General features: G+C 40.9%; 1 protein-coding gene across 10 annotated transcripts in view; it reads right to left on the minus strand.

The window, feature by feature from the left end:
• Positions 1-4,490: 4,490 nt before the first annotated feature.
• Positions 4,491-21,441, minus strand: part of LOC111573626 (F-BAR and double SH3 domains protein 1) — a 32,963-nt gene continuing 16,012 nt past the window's right edge. For 2 of the 10 annotated variants that reach the window (XM_055016867.1, XM_023277881.2), the window contains exons 15-20: positions 20,305-20,388; positions 19,578-19,722; positions 14,564-14,664; positions 13,975-14,079; positions 13,210-13,303; positions 12,508-13,136 (exon numbers count right to left, since the gene is read on the minus strand). In XM_055016867.1, the coding sequence (XP_054872842.1) occupies positions 12,814-13,136; positions 13,210-13,303; positions 13,975-14,079; positions 14,564-14,664; positions 19,578-19,722; positions 20,305-20,388 (852 nt within the window). In that variant the 3' untranslated portion in view covers positions 12,508-12,813. Of the gene's footprint in view, positions 6,281-6,322; positions 6,541-6,603; positions 6,728-8,388; positions 8,568-9,454; positions 9,597-10,328; positions 12,193-12,507; positions 13,137-13,209; positions 13,304-13,974; positions 14,080-14,563; positions 14,665-19,577; positions 19,723-20,304; positions 20,389-21,441 lie in introns of those variants that run through there. The other 8 variants (XM_055016874.1, XM_055016873.1, XM_055016872.1 and 5 more) reach the window with 8 other exon arrangements.

The raw sequence follows: 21,441 nt of genomic DNA on the forward strand, positions 1-21,441 counted from the left end.
GATGTTGGTTTCTAAATGTTTTCTGACACTCGGCCCCAAAGATTAAAACCTTTTACGGCTCACAAGCTGCAACAATTCACACATTATCAACTATCTTTCTGACTAAACTAAGATAAAAAGTGAAAAACTGCCTGATTCCTGCATCATGAATGTAAATCTTTTTGGTTTTTATGACAGTAAACTGAATATATTTGGGTTTGACATTTTATAAACCAAAACAAGAAATGAATTAGTGGAGAAAACAATCAACAGATTAATGGACAAAGAAAATGTGTTTTCCAACATATATGGCTGAATTACTCCAACATTACAAGATACATACAGTTTTAATTCAATTTTATTTATATAACGCCAGTTACAGGTCAAATTGTCTCAAGACACTTTATATTTTTTTGTCATATTTAAAATATGACAAAGTAAGAAATTTAAACCTCTTGACTAATCCAATTTATTATTTGGTTTTTAAGAGACTAATGGACAATTAAAATAAGTTTCTCCACTAAAACTAATAAACATGAGGTCAAATAGAATGAAGAGTTTTAAATACTGCAGTCCCACGACGACAAGAATAAAGTTTGTCAACAAAAACTAAATCTGCTGCTGGATTCCATTAAAGTCCTAATAAAGGATAATAAAGTGTGTGGTGCTAAAAATCTCAAAGATATCAAGTTGAACATATGGATGGAAGCTGATAAAAGTTGACCTCCCTTCATTTCTCTGGAGCAACTCCATGGATTTTATGGATGGTAGTTAAAGACCTGCTCTTCTAGTGGTCTTCTTTCTAGTCGCTGTAAAAAGTCAGTCCATCCTGGCCGACTTCAACACCTCTTCATGACAACTTGTTCTGCCTCAGACCTGGTGGAAACTCCAGAAACTGGGGAAAACCTGTGGAGACTTGAAGAATTCGTGGAGACTCGAAGAACTCGTCGGGCGGGGGAAGGTGTGGTGGGTGGTGGGGGGAGGTGGGGGAGTAGAGGGGGGAGGCCGCCACCCACCTCCCCGCCTACTCTCCGCCCTGACTCCACCCAGACTCCGCCTTGGCTCTGCCCATGTGGTCACTTCAGGAACTACGATGCCAAAGGGACGACGAATTTATTTCTTTGTATCTGATCTGTAGCTCAGTGAGTTAAGGATTTGCCTATGGAGCTGCAGGTCGCTGGTTCAAGACCAGACAGTTCTTAAATTTTCTCAAAATTCTGACAAAGACAAAGAAAGAAAACTGCCAGTGGTGGGTCTTGAACCTGCGACCCTCCACTTGGTAGTCTGTCTTCTTATCCCCTGAGCTATTCGCTCAGATACTAATTCTTCTTTTTTTTGCGCATTTATCATCTATTTTTTGTCGTTTTCAAGTTTTTTTTTTAACTCAAGTCTCGACTCGACCGTTTTTCTCAGGAGGTTGGGCTTCAGCCTTTGTTCTGGAGGGTGGAACCCTCAGTTCCAAGACTTTCCAAAGCCTCCACACCTCCCGAGTCCTCAGGACCTGAGCTTTCACACAGTCTGAGGGCTGAAATTTTCTAAGTCCCACAGTAGTTCTCTGTTTGTTTGAACCTTCAGACAGTCTGAGGACTGAAATCTTCTAAGTTCCTGAGTAGTTCTCTGTTAGTTTGAACCTTCAGACAGTCTGAGGGCTGAAATTTTTGAAGTTCCTGAGTAGATGTCTGTTAGTTTGAACTTTGAGACAGTCTGAGGACTGAACTCTTACAAGTTCTTGAGCAGTTCTCTGTTAGTTTGAACCTTCAGACAGTTTGAGGACTGAAGTCTTAGAAGTTCTTGAGTAGTTCTCTGTTAGTTTGAACCTTCAGACAGTCTGAGGACTGAAGTTTTAAAAGTTTCTCAGTACTTCTCTGTTAGTTTGAACTTTCTGGTTAACAGAAGCCTTAAAACTTGTGACCATGAGTCTTGATTTCACATTTAGATCATCCATCTGAGTTCTTCTCAGACCTTCACCTGTGGGTTTTTTAGAAATCCTCAACAAACTCTGATTCTCTTCACTGAACAGTAAAGATTGTGGAGATCAGAAGGTAACATTAGTTTGATCAATGCCTTCAACTACTAGTAGACTTTGTCTGGAAAGCAGTTTTCTGAAATTAGTTCTTAGTAAATCTGTCCACAATCAAACCAAGAACATAGAAAGAGGAAATGTTTGAAGAAACAACTTGATGTTTTCATTTCAGACTAGAAAACACTTTAATACCTTTATCTGTTTTTGCTCTTTTTGATCGTTTTGTCTCTTCTGTTTAATGTGATCTTCTAAAGTCTAACTCATGTCTTTTCAAATGTTTTGTTTTTAGTTTGATTCTTCTTAAATATTTAGTTTTGCTCTTTTCTCAACTTTTTTTCTTTTCTAATGTCTGATTTGATTTTGAAATGTTTTGTCTTTTTAATGTTTAATTGTTTTTTCAAATGTTTTATTGGCTTGTTTGAAAAATTTCCTTTTCTTTCCCAATGTTTACTTTTTCAATTAAATCTTTGTTAAAGTTTTTCTTTTTAAATGTTTTACCACCCTTTAATGTTTAATTTTCTTTTTAAATGCTTCATTGTATTTTCTGTTTTATTCCTATTTAAAGTTTTATTGTCTTTAAGATTTCATTTTCTAAATAAACATTTAATTTTTTAATTAAATGTTTCGTCTTGTTAAAGGTTTAATCTAATTAAATATTTTGTATTTTTTTAAATGTTTAATATTCTTGTTTAATTGTATTTTTTAAATGTTTAAAATATTTTGTCCTTCATTTTTAATATTATTGTTTTAAAATTTTAATTTCATAATGATATGTTTTGAATCTTCTGTTTAATTATCTAATTAAATATTTTGTCCTTCATTTTTAATATTATTGTTTTAAATTTTTAATTTCATAATGATATGTTTTGAATCTTCTGTTTAATTATCTAATTAAATATTTTGTCTGTTTAATATAATTTAATTGCATTTAATGTTTAATTTTCTTTTTAAAAGTTTTATTGTATTAAATGTTTTTTCCTTTGATTTAATTGCTTTTTAAATGTAGTTTATTTCTTTTAATCTTTTTTTCTGTCAAGATTTCAACCCCAACCTTAAAAATGAAACAAACCCTTAAATCGCAATGAAAATACTTCTGTTGTCACAATCATGAGTTAGTCAATTATTCACTTTATCTATTCAACTTTATTTGTTTAGCACCTTTTACACAGATGACAAAACTAAACAAGCAAAGAGAAAACACTGCTAAAACTATGATTAAAACTCAGAAACACATTTTAAAGAAAAAAGATTTAACATGGTAATAAAATATGTTGTGTCCAGGGGATGGAGGGAGTTTATTGAAGTCTTCTTGTGCTCACATGGGAAATCATTTAAAATAGAAACTTGATATTCAGTCTAAGGAAACTGCAGAGTGACAGAAGAAGCAACAATATCTCCTGTTTTCTCCTTTAATGAGTCGACTCTTCTTGTGCTTTCAGACCAAAGAACTACAGACTCTTCACAACCTGCTCAAACTCTTGGTACAGGACCTCACCACACGGGTCAAGAAGGTTTCTGTCTCATTTCTACTCTGAAGCTCACCTTCTCCTGCTCAAACTGCTGACAAATGTTTCTGCTGCTCTAAAGTCTGGTCTCCAGAACTTCCTAAAAACTCTCAAAGTCTCTTCTGCTGCAGGTTGCTTTGTAGAACTGTTCCAGAAAACCTCACTAAACCACATGGAGGAGCCTCAAGATAGTCGTCCAAATGAAACCATACAAAAACCAAACTAGCACAACCCAAACGCTAAAGTCTCCTGCAGCCTACCAGAGAACCTCTGAGAACAGAGAATCAGGACAGGAACTCTTACCTTCTGGACAACCAACGCTGGTTCTCAAACAAGAATACAGAATGTGTCTGACCAAAAACCTCTAAAGACTCACTACAGCCAAGATAAAGACACAACTCAGCTGCACCAAATCCACTAATCACTGCACACATTAGCACCATGTGCTAACTGTGGCTAAAGAACCACATTTACCAAGACAACTATCCAGTACAAAGCCCTAAAACACACCAAGAAACACATTAAAGACGATTTTACTGCTGGAAGCTGCAAGCCAACGCCTAAAGAACAAACTAAAGCAATGGAGCCAAACCCAGTTCAGTGGTGAAGAGAAACAGAGGAAATGTTTGTCTGCAGCTAAATAAAGCAGGAAGACACTGAGCTGCTCAGGTGTTCCTGATAACACCAAGCAGCCACCTGGACAGCCAATAGGAACACAGCTTACTGGAAGTCCAGAGGGCTGGCTTAGTCAAGGAAATTTAGTTTAAAGTTGAAGCAGAAAGTTAACAAAGAAAGTTGAAAACCACCTTCTGATACCTGAAATCTCTGAGTTTTCACACAAAGAACACCTGAACATGTCAAACTGGTTCCATAGTAGAACCATCATTGTAAAAACGTCATAGTATGGTGTGTTGCTCAAAAAACATTAGGACCCGGCTGTCTAGGGTCGCAGAGGAGCAACACAAAAACAGGACAAACGCTGGTTTCCAGGGGGTTAGGAGGCTATTTATTTGAAAGAGGAAGTTTACAACAACACAACATGTGAGCAGAAAAATCACAAAGTCTGTCTTTAGTTCAGCTGAAAATATTAGTTTTTGTCTTTTTTATTGACCAAACTTTTCAGGAAGTAGATGAAGAATAATTAAAGCTCTCATGTAGAAGTCCAACTTATTTTGGATCCTTGTGGAGAGTTTAATCTTAGAGTTTGTAAAGCTGTTGAGTTTTTAGAGTCACATGGATTGTTTTGACATTTAATAACCGAGTCCTGAAATAAAATTACAGTTGTGGATTTCTGTCATTTAGTCTGGACTAAACAAATAACAGCAGCATAAATCTCAAACGTCATTATGAGGAGTCTGGATTGAGGTTTCTCACTTGATAATGATCAAAACATGAAATTTAGGTTGGTTTAAAGGAATATTCCACCTTAAATCTTTGAATGTTGACCTAAAAGGTTGGTTTCAGGAAGTATTCCACCTACAAGGTCCTCACACATCCACCTTAAAGGAACATTCCACCAAAAATCCTTGGACATGCACCTAAAATGTTGCTTTAACTGAGTATTCCATCCAAAATCCTCAAAGAGACCTGAGGGGCTGGTTAAAAGGAATATTCCACCTAAAACCTCAAATATAGACCCCAAAGGGTGGTTTAGAAAAAAATCCTTCAATGTAGACCAAAAAAGTTAGTATGGAGGAATATTCCACCTGAAATGTAGACCTGAGAAGTTGGTTTGGAAGAATATACCATCCTAAACATCCTTAAATGTAGACTAAAAGACGGTTTGGAAGAAAATTCCACCTAAAATCCTCCAATGTAGACCTAAAAGGTGAGTTTAATGGTATATTCCACCTAAAATTCACTACTGTAGACCTTGGAGGTTGGTCTGATGGTATATTCCACCCAACATCCTTGAACATAAACTTAAAAAGTTCGTTCAAAGGAATATTCCACCTAAAATCCTTCAATGTAGACCAAAAAATCTTGGTGTAAAGGAGTATTCCACCTTAAATGTAGACCTAAAGGATGGTTTGGAGTAATATTCTACTCTAAAATCTTCCAATGTAGACCTAAAAGGTTGATCTGATGGTATATTCTACCCAACATCCTGGAACATTTACCTAAAAGGTTGGTTTAATGGTATATTCCCAGAAGAACCCTTGAACATTGGGCTTAATGGTATATTCCACCCAAAATACTTGTACATATACCAAGAAGTCAGTGTAAAGGAAATGTAGACCTAAAAGGATTGTTTAAAGGAATATTTAAACTGATTATTTTCATTATTTAATAATCTGTTATCAGTCAGAACCCTGGCAAACTTATTTTCATCAGTTTTTTTAGTGGAAGTCACAAATAAAGGAGCTCTTGGTTTTTCCCGGCGTTACTGAGTCCAAAGCTGCTGTTTCAACACAGAACGTTCACATGCATCCACAAACCTCTCAGCACTCAAACACCCACAGACAGGAGGCCGGCTGGACCGAGGCTCGGCGGCGTCCTCAGACCCACGAGTCGGGGAGTCGCTGAACTTGTTGGTCCGGTTTGAAGGCCTCCGTGTGGTCCAGTAGAAGTCCACGTAGTCGGTGTTGGCTTTGAACCGCAGCGACTGGCCTCCATCAGGTGGACCGGCTCGTCCTCGTAGGACTCCTCCTGTAGCCTTGAGGGAACCACAGGAACATTCAGTAGCTGTTGGAGTTCTTCCTGTCAGGCTCGTGGTAGAACGGCTCTGAAGAATCTTGTACTTGTCTTATCTGGAACAATCTAACAGCCTAAACTGTTAACAGCAGGTGTAAAGAAGCAAACACACAGGCATAGATTAGGACTCAAACTAGATTTATTTTAGAAAACAAATCAGCTTAGAGGCATTTGTTCACACATGTGGCTGAATAGGAGGCCGTCCAATCAGATTGGAGGTCTTCACTCTGTAGGTTGTTTGTTGGGTGAGACTCTTGGACCTCCATCAGCTGACGTGGATGTTTGATGGTCTTCCTCTCTAGTGCCAGATGATTCATCCATGAATTCAGCAGCTACAGACTGAAATGAAGCTCATGCTGCCGTTATTGAATTCCTGTTCCAGATCAAATGTTCAGAGCTCACCTTGAATGCAGCCGTCTGCTGTCTGATAGTTTTTCTCATTGTAGTCTTCAATAAAGTCTTTTTCCTCATGTCAGGATGTGGTGAGACTCTTTCTCAGTCTCTGCAGACGTCCCTCATTGTGCATCTCCAGAGAAGAAACAGAAAAACTGATCACTGCTTCAGCATCACAAACGCTCTCCAGCATTGAGAGTGTTTTAGGAATTCATTCATTGTGTTGTGAACTTTGAAGGAGCAGAAACTTTACAGCTGCCAAAGATATGAGCTCCAATTCTGGATGTTTTAGGAAATGAAGTTCATCAAATGAACACTTGATTTTTGCTGATAACTCTCATTAAATTACTGAAGAAATCTAACATAAAAACCTGTAAACTCTCAGGCAGCTTTTGTTAAAGTTTGTCTATAATTCTATCATCATGTTCTGGAACCAGGACTCTGCAGAAGTTCCTTCAATCAGATACTTGTGTGTTTCTATTTAAGGCCTCAGGTTTGAACGTACAGCAGAGGATTAGAAAGGAGTGATTTTAATGTTTAAATCAGTCCAGTAAATGTTTGGAGTAAAAATGATTAAAATTTTGATTTAGATAGATTTGTGTCAAATAATATTGTAGAGTCTCACTTAAATATATCCAAATGAGTTCAGTGTATTTACATTTTATAGAATATTTGATTTCTTAATCTCAATACTGTAGGGTCTGACCCTAAATATTATAATAATGATGTAAATTTAAATAATAAATAATATTGTAGTGCAGAGTCATAAACTTTAATCAGCTAAACTTACATAATAAATATCACTGCACAATCTTAACCTGAACATTCATATTATTGAGGTAAATTTACATAAATCATGATATTCTAGAGTCTTAACTGGAATATTTCTAACATGAATCTTTTTGTATTGTGCTGATAAACAACAATAACCTGACTTTCAGATAATATTTGTTGTCTGTGACTGTGAGACTAAATTCCTCCACATTCTGGAACTTTCCATGCAGCAGCTGTAGGAATAAATAAAAATAAAATCTCTTCATTTCCACATTATGCACATTTATTTATTCTTAATATCTCAGACTGAATGGTAGCTGGCAGTAAAAACAAACTCATCTGCTGGACTGAATTTCCCAAAATGGAAACATGGACAGAATTTAACACTCATGTATCCATGGCAACGCTAAAGTTTCTGCTTCTTACCAAAGTTCACAACACAAGTAAAGATTTTAATGTAAAACTTCAGGGATGACTGCTGACCATAAGTATTCTGATCAATACTTCATGATCAATATCAGGACAGATGTTACAACTCCAGCTGTTCCATTAGACTGCAGTTATTCACAGAGAAATTAAAACATCACATTCCTCATAAAAACTAGATGGGACTTTTATTAAATAAAGTGTTGGTGAATAAACAGTGTAAAAAGTGCAAAGCAGCTCCATTAAATCAGGAGATGTGAGACTTCCACAGCATGGATCACCATCTGCTGTGTTGATTCATAGCTGAATGTCAGAATGAACTGAGATAGAAAAGCTGCTTTGAGCTGCAACATTACGGTCTGACAATCCAACACCATCACAGTTTTCATCTGGTTGTTTTGCTCCAACATGCTGTGAAGTTCAGTTTTTACCTGAATCAATACAGAGATTCTATTTCCAACCAAGACTGGAATAAAAATTAGAATGTTATGAGGTTATTAATGCAACTAAATCCTTTCAGATGGAAGGATTTACTTCTAAGTTCTAATTCAAGTTTCAGTTGGAGCACATTGCATTCACAAAGAAAAACAGTGAAACCTTCATAGCAACATTTAATAAACCTAAAGCTTCCCTGTTGGCTCATTGGTGGAGTTTGTTACTGAGCATCTGAACCTTAAATCCAGTGAGACGACCATCTTCAGTCGAGGCCAGTCAGAGAACTTCAAGACCTTCCATCAGCTGGACCAGATGTGGCATCATCTCCCTCTGAACATCTGGATGACAGGAGAAAAGACAGAAATCAAACACAGATCACAGAAATACAATTTATTCACTTTCATCATTTTATAAAAGTAGCATGAACTTTATTAAAACTTGACAACATCAGTAATGAAAGTAAATGTTTTTATCTCGTGTTGAAGCTAAATTTAAAGTCAATTTTAATGACAGTTTATCCTGAGAGGAGTGAGAATGGAGCTTTTCTTTCCTTTTTAGAATATTCCCTCAAAATATTCTGTTTATTATTGGCTTTAGAAGCATTTTTCTTTACTTATTTATTTTTAGATACCTCAGACTGATGCACTTTGCTGGTTTGCAGATAATTTCATGTACAATGACAATAAAGATCTTCTATTATAACATATTTTGCTAAAACAAGAACTGCAAACCTTCTCAACCATCTCTCAGTCTGCAAAATTCCAACTGCGACAAAGAATTATCTGATGTACTTATTATTATAATCTTTACTGAACCAGCCCTGGAATTAATAAAAATCTGTATATGGATATGATTTTCTCTGATGGGACCACTAAAACTGCATACAATAAAGTAAATCTCTTCTGCACTGCACACATACTACACTTTTGTATAACTCTGGATGTCAGAGTAAAGGCAGACAGATCCACCGATCAGCCACAACATTCTGACCACTGACAGCTGAAGAGAACAACATCCATCATCTTGTTCTAATGCAACGTTCTGCTGGGAAACCTTGACGTTCATGTGGATGTTTGACATGTACCACCACCTAAACACTGCAGGACAAACAACCCCCTAGTCTCCATGGCAACAGCAGTCCTTGATGCCAGCTGCCACCCTCAGCAGGACAAATTAAAACTGCTCAGGAGTGGTCTGAGGAACACGACAGAGCTAAGCTGTTCACCTGGGTTCCACACTCCCCACATCCAGATCTGATGGAGCATCTGTGGGATGGTCCAGGATCAGCCTGGTCTAGGTAGGACCCACCCTGCAACCCACAGGATCCACAGAATCCACAGGACATCCCCAGAGGTTCTGATGAACCACTGGGTCAGAGGAGTTTTAGCAGCATAAAGGGACCAACACAGTATTAGTCAGGTGGTCAGAATGTTCTACTGTTATATTGTCATGCTGATTATATGATCAGTAAATGTTACCATCAATTATAACGTCCACATTGATCAGGAAAAAAAACAAACTATCAGTTCATTCAGAAACTGTGGGGTTAAACCTAAAAACACAGACCTCAACAGCAGTTTGTTTCAAAGCAGAACACCAGCCAGTTTTCACTAAAGAAGCTTTCAGAGCAACAATTAAATGACAGTTTTGTTCTCATTAAGTTCACAGAGTCAGCCAAAATAATGTATACACACATCAGGAAAAGAAAAACTTTTATAAATATTTCATTTGTATAAGTACTTCTATACATATAGATTCCTCTTTCTAAGTTTGATCAAATCACGATAACTCTGTGTCCTGTTGTACGATGTTTTCCCAACAGATGGCGCTACCCTCATGAATGGAGCATCAACAAGTGACATCTACAACACAACAGAAATGTCTGGAAGCCAGTGGCCTCCACTTTGAGCACCTCTTGTAATTGTAGAGGCCAAAGATAACTTTTATTAATCTGGTGATGTCTGAATAAATTTGGTATTGAAATATTTATGCAAGATTTTCTTTTCCTGATGTGTGTAAACATTATTTTGGCTGACTCTGTATAATGGGTTTCTGACAGGTCACCAGGCAACATCTTTTTATAATAATGACAAACATACCTGCATTCTACAGGAGTGATTTTCCTCATGTGCAGGTAAAGATGTGGGAGGAGCTTAGAGATGACAGGAGCAGGAGTCATCCTCACTAATTCAGCTTCCACCTAGAAACAGAAAGACCACAAACAAACACACTAACCTTCTCCGCGTCCTCACCGGCGTCTCTCCTCTTCTCCCGCAGCTGCGTCCAGGAACGCAGGTAAACAGGTGATGCTCCGCTCAGGTGTCTCCTCCAAGCCTCCGCCACCGCCATGCCTCCCTTGTCCTCCCGTCCTCACCAGCAAAACGCGACAACAAAGTCCTAGCAGCCGTTGTTGAACTTTTCAAAGCAGTTTTTGACTTGTGTTAAAGAGGCTAAATGCTTTAAGCCACTGAGAGCCTCCAACCGGGAACCATAAAAACGGAACTGACGCGCTTAATAACCGAACTAACGGATGAAAGTCCAACTCGTTTTAACTGCCTTGAACACAGTGTCTTTATTGGTTTCCCAGAAAACTCCAAAGTGCAGAGATTCCCGTTCACAAGTTGCCGTTCGGCGTACAGCATTCCGCGGTCAAAAACCGATTTGTCCCTTCCGGCTGGAAACCCTACCTAGCCACAAAGGTTCCTACCTTATACAGGTAAAATGACAATCGATTAATTACGAGTGAAACCCACTGACACCAATATAATTACAGAGCAGTTTCAAATCTGCTCCTACAGGTAGTACTCATTGTGATTTAGACTGATTAGCATAAAGAACCCTGCGATGTTTATGGTTTACAGCTGAGAACTGTTTGCTAAAAGTACAGAATATTATTTATTGTTTTATGTGTGATAATTGGCAGTAAACATTCTAAGAAGTGGAAATTGTCAGGGTTGTAATAGTGCTGTTCTTGCACAATATTTGTCACTTAATTGCCCTCAGGATGCTGTCGTTGAGCTACCAGTTTTACATAACAGGCAGATGTTGCAGCTAATGATGCTGTAATTCACATAAACAAGGAAACAAGTCCATCATAATTTGAATGTTAACAGTCCAAAATGAAAAGGTCATATACAGCTTTCCTATTGGGTTAAAGAGCCAAAACACCCCCATGAAAAATACTTTGTAAAAGCGAGAGGTCAGTAGCAGCTTTCATTTTTTCTTACCCCCCCCCCAAAAAAAATATGTGTTGTACCCCGTTCCCCCCCACTAAAATTAATCTGGATCCGCCCCTAGTTACAGTCCTAATGATCAATAATGGATCAGAACCAGAACCACTCCTTTAGTTACAGTCCTAATGATGAAATACAAACATTCAAAGGGAAACTACTGGTTCAATACAAGGAAAGTACATAAATGAAGAACAGAATTTACTGTCATCTATCCAGAGAAGCACTTTGAAAGAATCTGAAACTATTCAGACATTTCTAATTATTTGTGATAGTGATGATAAAAACACATTATTATAGTGGTTAAAAGGAAATATGAGCTTCTGCAGAAGAAATTTTAACTTCACTAAAAGCTTTAAAATATCAAGAAATACTATTAATGGAAGAAATGAAAGACTTTTGTCAGTTAAAGCTGCTGTATTTGATTTGATCTGATTTGATCTGATATGTCTGATTTTCTTTGATATATTCAGCTGTTTGATAACTAGAATATGTCTGAATAAAGCGGCACACAAACAGACTTTTCTACATAAATATTAGTTCATCTTCCCTCTTAGATGTTTAGTAGATAAACTACGACTCTGCTGAACCCTGATCAAAACCAGGCCAGTCCTGATGCTGGTCTCAGGAGACCTGGGTCGGTCCTGGTTCTGGTCTCAGGAGGTCTGAGTCGGTCCTGGTGCTGGTCTCAGGGTCCAGTCTTGTGTGCTGGAGGAGGAGGTGGAGCTCGAACCTAAACCAAACCCAGACCCAGATTCAATTCAATTCAATTCAATTTTATTTATATAGCGCCAATTACAGTCAAATTGTCTCGAGACGCTTTACAGAACCCATATGCCTGACCCCCAGAGCAAGCCAAAAGGCGACAGTGGCAGGAAAACACCCTTTTAACAGGGAAAAAAACCTCGAGCAGAACCCGGCTCTAATGTGGGGGGACCCATCTGCCTGCTGGCCGGGCGGGTTGAGAGGGACAGAAGAGGTAGAGAGGTAGAGATAGAGGGGTAGAGGTAGAGATAGAGGGATACAGATAGAGGGGTAGAGATAGAGAGGTGGGGGGGTGGGACACAAGGACCATAAAACACAGCCACACATCTGAAGCATCCAGCATCCAGCTCTGGGACCAGGGACACTCGGAGAAAGGACACAGAAAGAAACAGAGTGAATGTAATGCAATAATGGTATATATAGTAAATACATAGGTAGTTAGAGAAGGGCTCAGTGCATCCAGAGAGGTTCCCCAGCAGCCTAGGCCTATAGCAGCATAACTAGGGGCAAACTAAAGGGACGTCAAGAGGGGAAGTCAGTTTTGCAAATGAAAACACCAGCTCACCCCGTCAGGGTCACCCAGTCAGCCCTAACTATAAGCTTTGTCAAAAAGGAAGGTTTTAAGCCTGGTCTTAAAAATAGAGAGGGTGTCCGCCTCCCGAACCCAAACTGGGAGCTGGTTCCACAGGAGAGGTGCCTGATAACTGAAGGCTCTGCCTCCCATTCTACTTTTAGAGATTCTAGGAACAACAAGTAAGCCTGCAGTCTGAGAGTGAAGAGTTCTGCTAGGGTAAAAAGATGAGCTGATTATCTCTGAATCCTGGTACTGAACAGATTCTACGTTTGCTGCTGATGTGGATCCAGAACTTACCGGTCTCAGTCGACCGCTGGACGGTTCTGGAGAGTCGCCCACTGCAGACCAACAGAGGAAACATCAGACCTTCAGTCACTCGTTTCACTGATGAAGAACTGAAACGCTGCTCACCTGATCCTGCCAGCTGCAACACCTCCACACCAGCAGGGGGCACCATGCTGAAAGCAGGAGGTATCAGGGGAGGCCTGGAGGATACTGGAGGGTCCTGGACAGAAGAATGAATGAATGAATGGATGGATGGATGGATGGATGGATGGATGGATGGATGGATGAATGGATGGATGATGGATGGAGGGATGATGGATGGATTGTTTTAATGGATGGATGGATAGATGGATGAACAGATGGCTGGATGATGGATGGATGGATAATGGATGGATGGGTGATGGATGGATGGATGGATGGATGGATGGATGGATGGATGATGGATGGATGATGGATGGATTGTTTTAATGGATGGATGGATGGATGAACAGATGGCTGGATGATGGATGGATGGATGAGTGAATAGATGGATGATGGATAATGGATGGATGGATGGATGGATGGATGGATTAAAATGTGTCTTTTAATAAAATGTTTCTTTTAAATGTATTGTAGCACTGAGATTTTATATGTAAAGTGCATTATAAATTAAAGGTATCATTATTATTGGATGGATTGTTTTAATGGATGGATGATGGATGGATGAACAGATGGATGGATGGATTGTTTTAATGGACGGATGGAGGATGGATGGATGGATTGTTTTAATGGATGGATGGATGAGTGAATGGATGGATGATGGCTGGATGATGGATTGTTTTAATGGATGGATGGATGGATGATGGATGGATGAGTGGATGGATGGATGGATGAACAGCTTTACAGCCTCACCTCCTCCTCTTCCTCTTCACCTTCATCCTGCAGCAGCTCCACCACTAGCGAAGGGAAGAAACCAGTTTGTCCATCCAGCTCTCCCTCCCAGAATCCATCATCCACCTGAAGAACAACATCAGATCCTCCAGGTGAAGCTCTGATCAACCACTAAACTCACTCAAGCTTGTTTTTCTTTCAACCAAACTTCCTGGTCTTCATCAGAGAGTCACAAACAGAGAACCTCTGTCCAGAGACGGACTCAGAGCTTCCAGAAGCAAACAGGACTTGGACCTTCAGCTTGGACTATTGGAGGACATTTCACAGTTAAGCTAAGAAGATTAAAGTCCAGCTGAAGATGATTCGCACAGAACGGAAACAAGTATGACATTTATTAAGCTCCTGATTTTATACATCACCGTTCCATTTGGTAAGAGCAGCAACAACATTCACACAGTCTGAGGGTCTTAGGAGGAGCTCAACTCACCTGGAATTCAGACTCACCTGTGGTTCAGACTCACCTTTGGCTCAGACTCACCTGTGGTTCAGTGAGTGTTTATCTTTGAAAAGCAGATTGAGGTCTTTCATTTTAAAACATCTCAACACAAACCTGTCCATGACGACAGCATATCAGGTGGATCAGCGCCCCCTCCTGGAAGGAAAGCTCCTCTGCGCTCTGAGCCTGGTAGGAGTACAGTGCTCTGACAACACCTGAGATGGATCAGACACACCTGTATGATCAGCTGGTCACAGTGTTCCAGGTATTTAATACTGGAATAAATCTTTATTGTCACTGTTACAGAAAACAATGAAAATCGGTTTAGTGCTCTCCAAATAGCAGCATTAAAAATAAACTATATAACACACTAAAAATATATACAACATAAGAGCAAATATACAATATGGAAACAGTTCGTGGTTATAGACCTGCTCTACACATGATTATTGCACATGATATGAATTGCACTGACTCCTAAATATTGCACTTGCAGGTATGTGGTATTGTCATTCAGTGGGGAGGGAGCAGACATCTGACAGCTTGGGAATAAAAGCTGTTTTAAGTCTGTTGGTTTTGACTCTCAGTGTCCTGTAACGTCTAGCTGAGGGGAGAACAGAAAGTGTCCTGGGTGTTGGGGGTCTCTGGTGATTCTCCTGGCTTTTCTCTGAAGTCTGCTGGTGTAAACGTCTCTGAGGGGAGGGAAGGGATGTTGGTGATGCTCAGTTTAAAGGGATCTTATTTAAATACACTAGAATCCTGCAGTTTATTCTGTTATTATATTATATTATACAGAAAGCATCAAAGCTACAGAGAGAAAAATGGAATTATTTAGTGAACATCTAGTTCAGATTTCTTACAGCAGCTTCATGAGGTAGTTACCTGGGGAACTCTGTTAAAAATAAACATCAGTTTCTTTGTGTGACCTTCAGGTGTGTTGATGGAAATGTTGCTGCTGAGCAGAAAATCCTCTGAATTTCATCTTCAATTCACTTATTCAGAATTCAGGCTCTTCTTAGTGGAACATCTCTGGGTCTTCAGTAGAACCATGAGTCCAAACACACCTCCAGGTTCTGATGAAGACCTGAACCAGCTGAGGAGGTTCAACCCTCAGGCTGAAGGATGCTGGGTGTTTGTGGGATGTATGTTCTGCAGAATGACCAGTGAGTTGGTTTGTTTACTAGAAAATGAGATGTAGTTGGACCTCCTGGTATTTTGGATCAAAAGAACTCTTCTCACATCTATTTTATAAGACATCAGACTGTCCAACTGTCAAAAATACATTCATTAGCTCAACCTTTCTGAGACTTTCATCCATCCTACCATGAACATTTTTTTATTATTCATTATTTTACCAGGTAAAATCAGCGGAGAACAATTTCTCATTTACAACGATGACCTGGCAAGAGGCCCCAGCCGGAAGAAAGATAACAAATAGACAAATATGATACACAAGTGTTTAAACAGAGATGAAAAACACCCTAAATGAATGCTATCAATTCAATGAAAACAGTCAGCATGTGCAGCGGTCAGCTAGGGTCTGCTGCAGCTTCTGCTTAAAGATGTAAGGTGATGGAAGAGATGACAGTTTCAGAGGTTTTTGGAGAGAATTCCAATCGATTGCTGCAGCAAAGCAAAAGGAATTGCGGCCAAAGACAGTGTGAACCTTGGAGACAGAGAGGGTTATGAAATCACTGGAGCTCAGGTGGTGGTTGTTATAGAGGGTGGAGGAGGTTGGAGAGGTATTGAGGTGTCTTCCCTGATAGGGTCTGGTAGATGAGTAGAAACCAGTGTTGGAGTCGCCTGGTATAAAGGGAGGACCAGCCCACCAGTTAGTTAAGGGAGGACCAGCCCACCAGTAAGTAAAGGGAGGACCAGCCCACCAGTTAGTAAAGGGAGGACCAGCCCACCAGTTAGTAAAGGGAGGACCAGCCCACCAGTAAGTAAAGGGAGGACCAGCCCACCAGGTAGTAAAGGGAGGACCAGCCCAACAGTAAGTAAAGGGAGGACCAACCACCAGTTAGTAAAGGGAGGACCAACCACCAGTTAGTAAAGGGAGGACCAACCACCAGTTAGTAAAGGGAGGACCAACCACCAGTTAGTAAAGGGAGGACCAACCACCAGTTAGTAAAGGGAGGACCAGTCCACCAGTTAGTAAAGGGAGGACCAGCCCACCAGTAAGTAAAGGGAGGACCAACCACCAGTTAGTAAAGGGAGGACCAACCACCAGTTAGTAAAGGGAGGACCAACCACCAGTTAGTAAAGGGAGGACCAACCACCAGTTAGTAAAGGGAGGACCAACCACCAGTTAGTAAAGGGAGGACCAACCACCAGTAAGTAAAGGGAGGACCAACCACCAGTTAGTAAAGGGAGGACCAGTCCACCAGTTAGTAAAGGGAGGGCCAGTCCACCAGTTAGTAAAGGGAGGACCAGCCCACCAGTTAGTAAAGGGAGGACCAACCACCAGTTAGTAAAGGGAGGACCAACCAACAGTTAGTAAAGGGAGGACCAGTCCACCAGTTAGTAAAGGGAGGACCAGCCCACCAGTAAGTAAAGGGAGGACCAGCCCACCAGTTAGTAAAGGGAGGACCAACCACCAGTTAGTAAAGGGAGGACCAACCACCAGTTAGTAAAGGGAGGCCCAGCCCGCCAGTTAGTAAAGGGAGGACCAACCACTAGTTAGTAAAGGGAGGACCAACCACCAGTTAGTAAAGGGAGGACCAACCACCAGTTAGTAAAGGGAGGACCAACCACCAGTAAGTAAAGGGAGGACCAACCACCAGTTAGTAAAGGGAGGACCAACCACCAGTTAGTAAAGGGAGGACCAACCACCAGTTAGTAAAGGGAGGACCAACCACCAGTAAGTAAAGGGAGGACCAACCACCAGTTAGTAAAGGGAGGACCAGTCCACCAGTTAGTAAAGGGAGGACCAGCCCACCAGTTAGTAAAGGGAGGACCAACCACCAGTTAGTAAAGGGAGGGACCAGCCCACCAGTTAGTAAAGGGAGGACCAACCACCAGTTAGTAAAGGGAGGACCAACCACCAGTTAGTAAAGGGAGGACCAACCACCAGTTAGTAAAGGGAGGACCAGTCCACCAGTTAGTAAAGGGAGGACCAGCCCACCAGTAAGTAAAGGGAGGACCAACCAACAGTTAGTAAAGGGAGGACCAACCACCAGTTAGTAAAGGGAGGACCAACCACCAGTTAGTAAAGGGAGGACCAGTCCACCAGTTAGTAAAGGGAGGACCAGCCCACCAGTAAGTAAAGGGAGGACCAACCACCAGTTAGTAAAGGGAGGACCAACCACCAGTTAGTAAAGGGAGGACCAACCACCAGTTAGTAAAGGGAGGCCCAGCCCGCCAGGTAGTAAAGGGAGGACCAACCACCACTTAGTAAAGGGAGGACCAGCCCACCAGTTAGTAAAGGGAGGACCAACCACCAGTTAGTAAAGGGAGGACCAGCCCACCAGTTAGTAAAGGGAGGACCAACCACCAGTTAGTAAAGGGAGGACCAACCACCAGTTAGTAAAGGGAGGACCAACCACCAGTTAGTAAAGGGAGGACCAACCACCAGTTAGTAAAGGGAGGACCAACCACCAGTAAGTAAAGGGAGGACCAACCACCAGTTAGTAAAGGGAGGACCAGTCCACCAGTTAGTAAAGGGAGGACCAGCCCACCAGTAAGTAAAGGGAGGACCAGCCCACCAGTAAGTAAAGGGAGGACCAACCACCAGTTAGTAAAGGGAGGACCAACCACCAGTTAGTAAAGGGAGGACCAGCCCACCAGTTAGTAAAGGGAGGACCAACCACCAGTTAGTAAGGGGAGGACCAACCACCAGTTAGTAAAGGGAGGACCAGCCCACCAGTTAGTAAAGGGAGGACCAACCACCAGTTAGTAAAGGGAGGACCAACCGCCAGTTAGTAAAGGGAGGACCACCCACCAGTTAGTAAAGGTCACAATTGAGGGTGGAGAAAGGAGCACCGGTGCCAGGATGGATGGCTGAGTGATAGTCAACATCAAGTCTGTTAAGGGCCACTTAGGGGCCATTTTATAGATGACATCGCTGTAGTCAAACATGGGGAGGATGGTCATCTTCACAAGAGTGTTTTTGGCAGAGTTTGTAAAGGAGGCCTTATTACGGTAAAGGAACTCTAGTCTGGATTTGATTTTAGCCTGCAGAATGTTGATGTGAGGAATGGAAGAGAGTGAAGAGTCCCGCCAGAGACTAAGGTACTTGTAGGAATTAACCAACTCCAGATCTGAGCCATCTGCACAGGAGATCTCTGGGGGGCTGGAGACACTGTTTGTCCAGTTGAATAGCAGACATTTTGTTTTCTTGTAATTGAGATGCAAGTGAAGGTCCTTAAAAGACTCCTGGACTGAAGTAAGGCTAAATTGAAGGTCGATGCAGCAGAGTGAAGTGATGGGCCAGTGGAGTAAAAAATGGTGTCATCAGCGTAGATGACTATCTGGGAGGCACCAATAGCTTTGGCCACATCATTTATGTAGCTGGAAAACAAAGTTGGGCCCAAGATGGAGCCTTGAGGTACACCCTTAGCGATGATCGAAGGTCCTGACATAAAGTTCCCTGACTTTAATCGCTGTATACGATTATTAAGGTAGCTAGCAAACCAGTTAATACAGTTTGAGGCCGATGCTAGAGAGCCTTTGCAGAAGGATTGTGTGGTATACTGAATTAAAGGCCTTGGCCAGGTCTGTGAAGGTGGCTATACAGGCCTGCTTGTTGTCCATAGCGGTAAAGATTTCATTGAGGACCATCAGGATAGTGGTGATGCACCCATGGCCAGTTCTGAAACCTGACTGCAAATCTGACAGGATATGGTTCGAGTTAATGAAGTGGTTTAACTGTTTGTGAACTAGCCTCTTCATGACTTTGTCCAGACAAGGCAAGATGGAGATTGGCCTGTAACAGCTGGGGTCAGAGCCAGAGCCGCCTTTGAAGAGAGGGATGATTATGGAGTCACTTCCTGTTTAAGATGGCTGCTCTGTTAGTATAAAGACTGGAACTAACATCCATCCTCCAGTGAACATGGAGTCACTTCCTGTTTAAGATGGCTGCTCTGGTGGCGCTCTCAGATTTAATGCTAGTAAAAACACTGGAACTAACCTCTGCTTCCAGTCTTCTTTTTACTTCCTGTGGGGGACGTGGAGCTGAATGAGCCATCCAGCTGAGTGGCATCATCTGCAGGTAGACACAGGAACTGCACATAGCGCTCAGGTACATAGCCCACCTGACCGCAGGAGTTACACACCTGCACAGAGGTATGAACACAGGTAGAGACGCCTGAAAACAGCTCCTCTTAAGGTCCATCTCACTGACTAAACCCTGAAACTCACAGCTCTACCTGGCTGACAGGTGATGCAGCTCACCTGGACCTTCCAGGTAAGTAAAGCTGCCATTAGTTCATCCACCTGCATCTACCTTCAGCGCCTCCACAGCCCAAACATCTGTTCAGTGTTTCCCTGCTGACTTTAAATTCAGTTTCAGTAAATTTCTTGTGATAACTTTATGTTTTTGTCACTTTTTGTCTCATTTTCATTGTTTTGTGCCTCGTCAGTGTCTCATATATGATGTTTTGTGTATTATTTTGGTAAATTTTGCTGTTTTGCATCATGTTTTTGTTGTTTTTTGTCTCGTTTGTGTCATTTTGTGTCTTGTGTTGTTTTGTGTCTTGTTTGTGTTTTGTGTCTCATTTTGTCATTTTGTGTCTTGTTTGTGTTGCTTTGTGTCTTGTTTGTGTTCCTTTGTGTCTTGTTTGTGTCGTTGTATGTGTCTTGTTTGTGTCGTTTTGTGTCTTGTTTGTGTCGTTTTGTCTTGTTTAGTCTGGTGTTACCTTCAGCCAATCCTCCACGTCTCCATCTTCTATCACTTCAAGCTCCTCCCCTTCAGTGATTGACAGCTCATCTGATTGGCTGGCCTACAACAGGTAACACACGGTTCTCAGTGAAGAGATAATATATTTTACTGAGTTTGTAGAAATGATCTCAGTCTTTAGACTCTTAAAGCCTCATTTCATCAGAGAAACTAAAGAAGAAAAAAGACTGAACCACAAACCGCTAGACAGTTTATTAAAGAAACGCCGAAGCTCAGAACATCTCTGGTGACATGGAGTTAAATAAAACTGACATCAAACTTCGTGGAAGAGATCAGATCTTTTGGTGGGGTGATAAATATATATCTGACAGAACGTACCAGCAGGTTTCAGCTGATTTAAAATGTCTGCAGTGTTTCCTATCAGCTAATCTAACCAACCAGACATCAGACCTTCTGACAGGAAGTAGATTAAACTGCTGACAGCTTTCTGGCTCATTTAACTTCCTTCTGTTTGATTTGTTGTTGTGTAACTCAGCGTTTCTCAACATTTTCTGACCTGTGACTGTTTTACTTCCTCCAGTCGTCGTGACAACAGCAACTCCAGCAGACATATCCACATCTCTGGTTTTATTTACAGTTTCTTCATATTTATCAGCTGTTATTTTACAGTTTAACGTACCAACTACCTACACACGAACAATTTATCTTTTTGTTTCATACAGAGATCCATTTTAGTGTTGAATAGTGTTTTCCAGATGTAGGACACTTTATTTAAATAGATAGATGAAACCTTTATTGATCCCGCAGTGGGGACATTTACAGTGTAACAGCAGCATTTATTTGGTATTTGGGCCTAAAAACTAAGTTCTGTAAATGTTTCAGCAACATTTTTGGATCTTCACACTCAGTAAACATACAAAGCCATTTTCAGGGTTCAGTATCTTCAGTAAGAAAACCAACAGCCATGAAATGTGGAGAGAACCTGTGATTGGTGCTATATAAATGAAACTGGATTGAACTGAATTGAGAACAGTCAGAATAGTTTCATCAGATCAGAATGATTGAATGGAACCAACAGAGGACACATTTGTAATTATTGAACCCTCAAAATGGAAGAAAAGCTGCAAAACCTCCAATCCAGACTGGTCTAGTGTCT

Source organism: Amphiprion ocellaris, chromosome 13, assembly GCF_022539595.1.
Source record: "Amphiprion ocellaris isolate individual 3 ecotype Okinawa chromosome 13, ASM2253959v1, whole genome shotgun sequence".
Taxonomy (NCBI): Eukaryota; Metazoa; Chordata; class Actinopteri; family Pomacentridae; genus Amphiprion; species Amphiprion ocellaris.